Source organism: Manihot esculenta, chromosome 1 (assembly GCF_001659605.2).
Source record: "Manihot esculenta cultivar AM560-2 chromosome 1, M.esculenta_v8, whole genome shotgun sequence".
NCBI classification, from domain to species: Eukaryota; Viridiplantae; Streptophyta; class Magnoliopsida; order Malpighiales; family Euphorbiaceae; genus Manihot; species Manihot esculenta.
Window position 1 is genome coordinate 39171040 of NC_035161.2, and position 10271 is coordinate 39181310.

The window sequence follows — 10271 nt, forward strand, 5'->3', positions numbered from 1 at the left end:
GAAAGAAAGTAGAATCTGGGTCCGAAGATTGGAAATTTGAAAATTATTTACATGTAGTAGATGATGAAATTAAAAGAAAAAAAAAGGAAAAGATAAGGGTGACAAAAATTTTCTGGCGGTCTAAAATTATATATTTTGTACAAAAAGAACAGAGATTCTACCGCCAGTAACATCTCCGAGGATTGGCGTTTACTTAGCAGCTCAGTGCCTCGTATTTCATTGGAATTGCACTGCTGAATCCAACTTGAGATAGTAAATTCCCAACTGCAGTGAGGTCCCTGCAGAATACCCCTTGAAACACAGATTGATTGGAGGTCCCTGATGATGTTGCCGCTTTATTTTCAGCGGAATTGTTTCTATTAGGACCTAATTTCTCTATTGTAGATGGCTTTGATTCAGGTTTGGGATTCTGGGATGTTTGCTGGATTTGAATTGCTGCAGCTGCTTGGGCTGCTTGTAGAGCAGCTGCCGCTTTCTTCCTCTGCTTCTCTGCGGCCTCTTCATCCATAATTGTAGCCATGACACTTGAGTAACCCTTTTGCAGCAATCTATAGAGCAATAGAGCAGACATTTTCGCTCGATCTTTGACTGAATCAATATCCCTATCATCTGCAAACTCGCACCTCTCAATAAAATTTGTAGCCTTATCGGGCTTGTGCCTTAAACAAAGTAACAAATGAGCTCTATCTAACTCAGATCTTGAACAGCCACGTCTAAGCCCGATTAAGGCATAATAATCAACGTTTCCGGTCTCCCCAGAAGCAACCCTCTGCTTCAATTCTTGAATCTTGGTGGTCAATGCACAGAGTTTCCCTGGAATCTCCCGGTATCTCACGTTATGCCGCTTCCAGGCAGGACCTGGGAGCTTTCTGTCCCGCAAGATTGAATTATACAAGAGTTTCAAGTGTTCAAGATCGTGTAAGCAATCAGGCAAGCAGCGGATGGTTTCCAAAAGCGAGGCTCTTGTCTCGAGTGCCTGAATGCACATAGGGTCAAGAGCTAAGGTCTTGTTGCAATCACCAATGGACTCTGCAATTCTACCCGAAGACTTGTATGCAAAAGCTCTGTGCAGGTAACATTCCGCCAGGAATCCCTGTGGAGCCCCGCGGCGGCCTTCCACAATCTTGCTAAAGTGGCGGATGGCCTCAGAGTATATGCCTGCGTCGAGGGCGGCAATTGCTGCAGCACGGCGGCGGAGAAGAAGCTTGATGTGAGATAAGAGTTGGGAAATGCTCTCAGATTCGGTCAAAGTTCGCGGAGGGGTTGGTGGGGCTGACGAGGTGCTAATGTCGCCGGATATTGGAAAGTTGGAAATGGAGAAGCTATCGTCGGACCAAGAAATGCTTTCACGGCGGAACGCAGCAGTTGAGAGGCGTTTTCCGGTTTGTAGTAGGACCATGGCGTCCTCCATTAGGCCCAGATGGCAACAAGCTTGGCCTAAAACCAAGTACCTGGTACAATTGAACAGTGAAGTAAATCAATGAGTTCAACTGAAAAACTTTTTGCATGATAATCTTGGCAACTTTCCAAGATCTTTAGCATAACACCAGCCAAATTTTTATGTTTATAATTATTTGTCCATCTAAAATGAAACTAAAAAAAAAAAAAAATGATTAGAGCAAGTACTTTGACCCCACCCACCCCCCCAAAAAAAAAAAATAAAATAAAATAAATATAAAATTATGCAAAAACCAGAGCAATTTCATGTGGTAATTCCCTTTATGAGAAAGGGCAGCACTCTGATTGCAGAATTGAGAATTCCCATAAACACCTTTGTGAGCAAAGGACATTTTGAAGATGAAAAGTTTAGAAATCCAATTATGGGCACCACCCCCATGTCCCAACACAAATGTAAAAACAAAGGCTGCCTCTGCATTTACTCAAAACCAATAGAACCACGTTCACTGCTCTAAACAATAAATACAACTCATTAAACTTGTACCAGAAAACACAACTTTAAACATCTACCACAATGCAAGAAAACCGTAAAATTACCTCCACTGCCCTTCTTTCTCGCAGTTTTTACAAAGCCCTGCCATCACTTTCTTCTTCAAGTCTAAGACAGAGAAACACTTGAAACTCGGATCCCTTTCCGCTGTCCCCGAGGACGAGTTAGTGGAAGGCAAAAGCTTGACTCGCTCCCTAGAAAGCTGCTGCGACGAGTTTTCAGAAGATATCGAACCCGAGTCATCATTTCCTATTTTCAGACTGGGAATGTAGTCTTGAAGCATATCAGCCACGTCCTTGAATCGCCTGAGGTAGAGCAAAGATCTTGCCTTCAGTTCAAGAGCCACTTCAAAGCGAGGAGAGAGAGCCAAAGCCGCGTCCAGAAGGCTCAAAGCAGAAGCAATATCGCTCTGTTCTTGGGTTGCAATGAGGTTTCTAGCGTCCTTAATATAATTATCTACAATCTACGGAGATCAATGAACAAAGTATAGTTAATGTCTATATACGTAAACAAGGGCTAAAATAAGCAATGCCCATAAACCCATGGAAGACTATCGAACCAGAGATTAAAGGGACAAAGGATCAAACAAATACCTTCCGGTTGGTAAGCCACCAGTGCTTCTTTTCAGTCGCATTGAGGCATGGAGAAGTAGCCATGGTTGCTACTTTTCTCGTGGCAGAAGAAGAATCAACCATTAAACCCTTCTCGCTATGTAATCTACTCAGAACAAACACATTCTTGATTCTTTGGCGTCAGTTAGAAAAAGAGGAAGGGGAAGGAAAAATATATAGGGAAGAGAATGAGATGGAGAGGGAAAATGGGAACGGAGTGGAGATAGAAATGGGAGGGATGATGATTGAATGTTGATTTAAAATTAGATTTCCAGTGTAAATAGGGGAGGTTTTGGAGAGAAGAAACAAAGCCCAAAAATTATGTTTTTATTTAAAAATATATTGCCAGCTTTGACCTCAGAGAAAGCTTTGATCCTTCAACTTCATAGCTGGCACCACACCATTCCTTAGATTCTCTCTCTCTCTCTCCACTATGTTGCCTATAGACGTAGAAGACTATGACCCTAACCCTCCATAAAAAATAATTATATATATAAAAAAATACAATCTCTAAATTTTGTCACCGGGTGTATCCGGTGAATGTCATGATTGTGACAGGATATTAGCGGTGACCCATCACGGCTCCTCTGGGTTAAACTGCCGGAGAAGTTACACGGCGACAGCAAGTTGCCCCAAAGGTAAGTAAAGGCTATCTCGAGAGTGTAAGACAAGTAGTTATTTATTTCCGGCCATATTTGATTTTACCTTTTTGCCCTCCTGTTCTGAATGGGATTAGTCAACTTATCAATCGGCCACTGATCATCACAGGATAAGAAAGTCTTGATGCTTTTTTACTTTTTTTTTTTTTTTTTTACTTATTAAACTGTACTTCTCTGTTTTTGAAAAAACTGTAGTACTATAATCTCCTCATTCTTCGCATTTAAATTGCTTTAATTTCTCCCCCCGTTAATTATTTATTTTATTGATTTCTTCTCTCTCAAGTAAATTTCATTTCTAATGGATAGCATTGAATTTAAATTTAAATATTTTATAAGTGCATATTAATTCTAACAGTAATATCAAACAGAATTCATATTCTATCTACGACGCCGTTAAACTCCAAATAGGAATTGTATGGAGAATACTCATTAAACTTACTGTATTTAATGCAAAAAGCGAGTAAAATGGAATTGGGGATATGGGGGTGAATAGGGAAAAGAGGGAGGGAGGAATTAGTAATTTCTAGGAATCATATTTATTGGAGGAGAAGAAAGTGACTCTTCTCTCGTAAGGCACAGGAATCATGCTTTTGCTTTGCTTTGCTTTTTATTTCACCCACATTGATTAATGAAGCCACATGAATATGGATAGTAGCCAGATGGGTTTGTCTTAAAGCCTCCATCTAACTGCCTTTTCCCACAGTAGGCCCCACACCCCTCCCCCACCCCGTCCTCTCTCCTTAAGACAATCTCTTGCACAACTACAACCTCCCATTCACTTCCCACGTCATCACTCCTTCTAAGCTTCTCTCCACGTGGCATTACTCCACTGTAGGCCCCATGTTACAAATGGACTCCCTGCCATGTCCATATCAGCCTTTAGTTTTGACAACTCCCTTTGTCCTGTGCTTCTAGTTGAGGACTTGTATTATTGTATACACCATTATATGATCAATGATTTGTAGTGATTCCTAATAATTACCAAACTTGTATATTCCAACAATTAAAAAAATCATTTATATAATTATTAAAAAATATATATAATTTCTACAAAAATAGTGAGCCCCTCGCTGCTTGCATATGATTTCCTGTCCTAATAATGTTGCATATGATTTCCTGTTGTAATAATGTTGAGCCTCACAGAGCTGGCTTCGATTATTGTTCTTTTTATCTCTAATTTATTCGTAGAATAAAAATAATAATATTATATTATAATTATATAAACGCAATATTAAGAGTGTGAGTCCAAATTTTAAGTTGGAATGTTACAAATGTAAAAATAAGTCAACTAATTTTAAAAAAGAAGTTTGTGAGTTTGAGTTTCTCAACTTTAATAATCTTTTTATTGGTTGGAATCCTCTCGACATGTATTATTTAAAAATAGAGTTTATCCTTTATATTTTATATTTATTTTTCAACAATTCAAAGTTAAATGTTTAAAATTATTGTAATTATATCTTATTATTTATATTATTAAAAATTAATAAAATTATCATATCACTCACCGTACGTCAACGCTATATTTAATAAGTTTTCAAATAAAATTAATAATAATATAAAAATTTAAAGTAAAATTATAATAAAATTAAAAATATAATTTTTTTTTATAATTATATACTTTATTAATAATTTTTTAAGAGAAAAAAATAAAGATTAAATTTATAATTTTATATAAATTATATATTTTTTTAGCCACTTAATCAATTCAGGCTAAATAATTAAATATTTCATTCATATATTTATTATTTTTTTAAAAATCTACTCTAAATATTAGTATAATTTTTTTAAAAATAGTGGTAGATTAGCACTATACTAAAAAGTTGAAAGAATAATTTTTAAAAAATAATTCTAAAAAATTATTCTATTATTTTTAAATTGAATGATGCTAAATATTATTTTAAATTATTTTTTAATACTTTATAATTAATATATTTAATAAGATTATTTTTTTAATCGAGTAATGCTAAATTTTGTAATTTGGATAGTTTCAAAAATAATATTAAAATTAAATAATAATAAAATAATAATTTTTAAATATATTTAATAATAACAAAAATAAATTAATAATTTTATAAGTCTCTAACTATATAAGTAATGGTATTTAATTAGACATTAAAACCACATAGTTTAACTGATAAAAACTAAAATTATAAGTTGAAATTAAAATAAAAATAAAAAATATAATTTTTTTAGTGGTTAATTTTAAATTTTATTAATGTGGTATGGTAATATAATATTAGTATTTATAATTTTAAAATATTTAATTTTAATTAAAAAAAATAAAGTGAAATTGTAATGAAATTTTTTTTTTTTTTGAAATAGGGGTTGGGGAGTCGAAATTTAGACCTTTTAAGACTAAATGATGCACTTCCCACCAGATTAAGCCTTGGACTGCTAAAATTGTAATGAAATTAAAATTACATATTTTTTTTCTAAAAATACTTAATATAAGTTTAGTATAATTATGCGTTTGAACGTACTTTAATTAATAGAATTAAATTCAGGTTGGTGAATGATTTGTCTTAATCATCTTCTCCACGTTTCACTAATCCACAAAGCTTTTGTGCAATAATATCCTCACATTGGTTTTATGCCAACAGTGAAATGACAGCGACCGGGTCTTTATTAGCTGAGATGTTGGGTGAAAAACAAGTAAGAGACCTATTCGCCATTTCGCTCATGTTACTCACAAATTCATATTCTTTCTTTGCGACAATTCAATTTATAATAAAATTAAATAGATTTTTATAAAATTATACATATTTTAATTATTTATAAAATGAAGTTTTATAAATTAAAAATAATTAAATTATTTCATTACAAATAAAAAAATATCTTTGCTTGAAAATTTTGAACGTTAAGAAGAAAATTACGCCAAAGATGCGCTGATGAAGTTAGGTAATTGAATTAAGAGTGAAATGGTTAAAACTCAAACTTAAACGTGATTGGTCTTGTATTGTACATGTCATTGAGGTCCCACCAGTTACCTTGGATGTTGTTTATGCTCCCGTAAGTTTGGGACCATTGGACCCCGTGGACAAGTCAGCGTCTAGCCGTCCACAAGGGTTGATTTATTGTGTTAACGTAGGTGCACCCCTTGTACAGCTAAGATTCCAACTTGTACAAATGAGTGGGGCCCTTTTGTTGATAAAGACAGATCAATTTCTAGGGAGAGATCATCCTTTAAACTGGCAAAGGGTAGAGCCTTGAACATCTTCATATGCCAAATTAGCTATCCCAATTCACAAATGGGAATTTAATAAGATTCCCAATTTTCCATTTCTATAAGTAAGCATAGTAAACTATAAATATATAATATAATTTTAATAATTCCTTTTTGATTCAGTAATTATAATTCATGTACGTTTGTTTATCTTTTAAAAAACAAAAATCATCTTAGTCATCTCTTGTATTGAGATTTAGAAAGCTCGGAGAAAGAGGGGAGAGAATGGGAATTAGTTTTATTGAGCAGAAGAGTTGTGGAGTCTATTCTTGTTTCTTTATATCTTGTATGGGAAATGGGCCAGAAAGAAAAGGATAGGATTGGGCGTCCTTTAATTTGAAGGGCACATGCAAAACAAATGACCAACATAACATGCATCCAATGAGGGGGAGCTTCTATGGAGGACACATGCCCTGTCTCTCCCTTAATTCCCTATAACCACAATCCACCATGAATATTTACACAGCTCAATAAACTTCCTTATCACGCCTCTTCAATTCAAACAACAATTATACACACCCCTTATTCTTGGGCACAGCTTCATACCCAGCCTATAATTGCTTATGTATGTTTTCTTCCGCATCTTTTGCATATCCATCTCCATAGCCAGCTAACTGCATTTTCTTCTCTTTTCTCATCATTATCAAAATTAATAAATTGGAGGGTAGATGATAAAGGGATTGAGAAAATAAAGATTTATAAGAAGAGCAAAAGGGCAATGCTTTGTGTAATTGCCCTATCGCTTGAGCTAATCTCAGTAATAAAATAATTAATAATTTTAGTGATTAAATTAAAAAATGGATTCTATGGGAGACGCTCCCATTCTGAAGACATGTTGGTATGAAAGGAGGCAAAAGGATGACGTGAACTCCAAAAGATTCCAAATTTCTTTTATAAAAACAAAAAAAAAAGAAGAATTAGATAAGTAGTGTTTTCGACGGCCTGAGGCTTATTAAAAAAGGGTTAGCCATTAGGCAATGATATTAAGGTTAAGTCTGTTAAGAATTGAGCAGGACGATTCCCCCAACGTGTAAAACACTGTTTTCAAAAAGCCTTGGCATAAAAACCTTGTTGCAGAAGCAGAACTCATGAGAGCACGTGTCAGTGGATGAAATTTCACGTGGAGGAGGAACACCCATGTGCCATCTCTGTGAATAATGGGCAACTTAGTGCTTGGTTTATATATCGCTTTAAACGCCCAACAAAGCCAGCCTAATTGAGGTGCTCTTCTTCGCTTCAAACTGCCTAATCATGCCACTTGGATGTATCATCACTAGGTCTAAATATATCACACGTTTAATAAGTTTTTTTAACCTTTTAAAAAGAGATAGATAGTCTAACTGAAAATATTAATCTTTTAAAAAATGAATTTCCGATCATCTATCAATTTTGAAATGTATGATTGTTTATGCTGATTTTTTTTTTTTTAAATATTTTTTAAACTGACATGAAAGGCGTGATAAGCATAAATAGGTAGGTAAGCTTGCTGAAAACCGCTGTGGCGATAGAAGGGGAAAAAAAAGGGACTTAATTAATTATCAGTTGGTTTGCTTAGTTTGAAGAATCAAAAGTTGGTGTCTTGATGAAATGCCCTAATATTATATTGTTTAAAGGGGATAAACAAAGAACAAGTTCTGAATGGGCACAGCACCTCTCATATTTAAAATGCCAATAAACCCTAATAATTCATCTATCTAACCGTTAATCCACTAACTGCTTGCTAGCTCTCTGCCCCACAAATTTTAAATACCTCTACATTCATCTCAACCTTCCCATTTCAAAAAATTTTATATACTACTGATGTGAAACTCTACTTAATTTTATATAAATTTACTTGTTATATTATTTTATTTCAACTTACTCTTGATCATTATTTATTTTTCAATAAATTTAAAAATTAATAAGCCTTTAATTGGACTGTTTCATTAAATGGACCATTTCATTCTGGAGCATTGACAAAGCTCCTCCTCCTCCTCAACATGGCATCTCTCTCTATGTATATATATCATTGACCCCTTGAAATACATAAAAAATAAAAATTAAATATCATAATGTCAAATGTCAACCTCGTTGGCTCCCATTTCGCACGACACGGTTTCTATTTTTAGCCCTCGTGAATTTTCTCCGTTAATAAGGGAGTATGTAATGCTGCACTTGCATGGAATTTTCTTTTTCTAAAGCAAATGACAACATGGTGTTGAATGGGCATGCATTTGAATAAACGAGTTGCTAAAGGTGACCTGACTACTTAATCGTCATTTACTAATTTAAGAGTTAACTAAAATATCGGAATAGACTGGGATAATCATTTGTCATCATATCTATTTGAATTTTTTCTGCATAAAAAGTTAAGGTGAAATTGATCATATGACTCATATATTATAATTTCTTTTAATTTTTTTGGAAATATTATAAGAAGAAAAAGTAAAAAATAGTGACTAAAGCACAAAGAAAAGTAACTGATAGATGAGAGAAAAGGTAAAACAGAAGAGGAAGCTATGCAATTATTGAGAACATGTGAAAAGAGAGGGAGGTTTGCGTTGGTGGTGCTTTTGGTCAGTTCTGGATTCCTGATGGCCTGACGATGGCTTTGTGGTTTTGAGACTCTTTCTCTAACCAATCATCCCCACTATATTCGGAGAAATTTTACAACATAACAATCAGCCTTTTTTAAAAGCTCGTCTCCCTTAAATGATGCTCACAAATAAAGGGAAACTTCATTGTTTTAAAAGAAAAAGATATCCCACATAGGGAACAATTCACAACTACAGGGACTAGACTCGACGATGACTTGGTGTAGCTCAGAAGAAAACCATTAAAATTAGGCTTTTTTTTTTTGGCTCTTATTATTAAAATCACAGATATTGCAGTCCAAATATGAGTACATTAATAGAAAATGAAAATAGCTATAAGACGGGGATGTTAACAGTTTGAAAAGTTTGCTTCAGCGGGATGCATAGCAATAGCATCATGGAGAATCACATGCATGATGTAGTAACGTTCACGCAGAGTAAAGAAGCAAAGCTTAATCTTGAAGAGTAGGAGTATGACATTACCAGAATTTTCAGGACCTAGTAACTAACACAGAGTGTTGAATATTTTTAACATGGAGACTCTGTATACCCCTTCGAGTTCCAGATCTATATCACTTTTAACAATTTTTTCAGTCCCAGCTGCGACTCCCACTTTTTCCAAGGCAACCAATTGCTTTTTTGGAGCCCAAAATAGCCCAGGAGGCGGCCTTCGGAACACTACCACTGTCATAGCCCAAAATTGCTTTTTTGGAGTCCAAAGTTGGTTAATTAAAACCCCTTATAAAAAAAATCACAAATTAGAGGGTGGCTTGAAAAAATATAGGCACCAGGGTTAAGTGTTCCAAACAAGAGATCAGCCATAGCAGCTCCACCAGCTTGGCCCGGGTAGCCAGCCCATAAAGTGGCAGAAATTCTAGGATCCTTTTCGGCAAAAGACACGTAGACAAGCCCACCAGGCCCAATATTATGGTTGGACTTCCTGAGGCCGCGGCTACCTTAAATATAGGGTCCTGTTGGCGTCGCGGTCGAGGAAGCCCAACTCTGTACTAACACAGGACACGTTGACGCGACCCATTTGGTGAATTGTCTTTGCATATCTCCTGATTCCCTGGAGAGGAGTTGTGTATCTGCAGGCAATTGCTGGCACAACCCAGCAGCTTTAATTTAAATGCAAAAATCTATCTTTCAGTTATCTAGATATGTCTTACCAGCATAATCGCCGATCATAGTAACAGTAACGTCCAACTAAAAATTTAGTACGTTATTAACTTCTTAATTAATTAATTATCCAATCAA

General features: G+C 34.9%; 1 protein-coding gene across 1 annotated transcript; it reads right to left on the bottom strand.

Annotated features, from left to right (window-relative positions):
* On the bottom strand, positions 1-3014 carry LOC110618810. The gene is made up of 3 exons (XM_021762058.2): positions 2542-3014; positions 1996-2411; positions 1-1451 (listed from the first exon to the last, which is right to left on the bottom strand). The coding sequence occupies exons 1-3, from the start codon at positions 2641-2643 to the stop codon at positions 194-196; spliced, it is 1776 nt and encodes a 591-aa protein (XP_021617750.1). The 5' UTR covers positions 2644-3014; the 3' UTR covers positions 1-193.
* Positions 3015-10271: the final 7257 nt, after the last annotated feature.

What these genes read in the sequence shown, in the direction of transcription:
- LOC110618810 (XM_021762058.2), bottom strand. Translation starts at nt 2,643, where the DNA reads ATGGTTGATTCTTCTTCTGCCACGAGAAAAGTAGCAACCATGGCTACT. An exon ending in GGTGGCTTACCAACCGGAAG is followed by an intron (nt 2,412 to 2,541) that starts GTATTTGTTTGA and finishes TGATCTCCGTAG; the next exon opens with ATTGTAGATAATTATATTAA. An exon ending in GAGAAAGAAGGGCAGTGGAG is followed by an intron (nt 1,452 to 1,995) that starts GTAATTTTACGG and finishes CAATTGTACCAG; the next exon opens with GTACTTGGTTTTAGGCCAAG.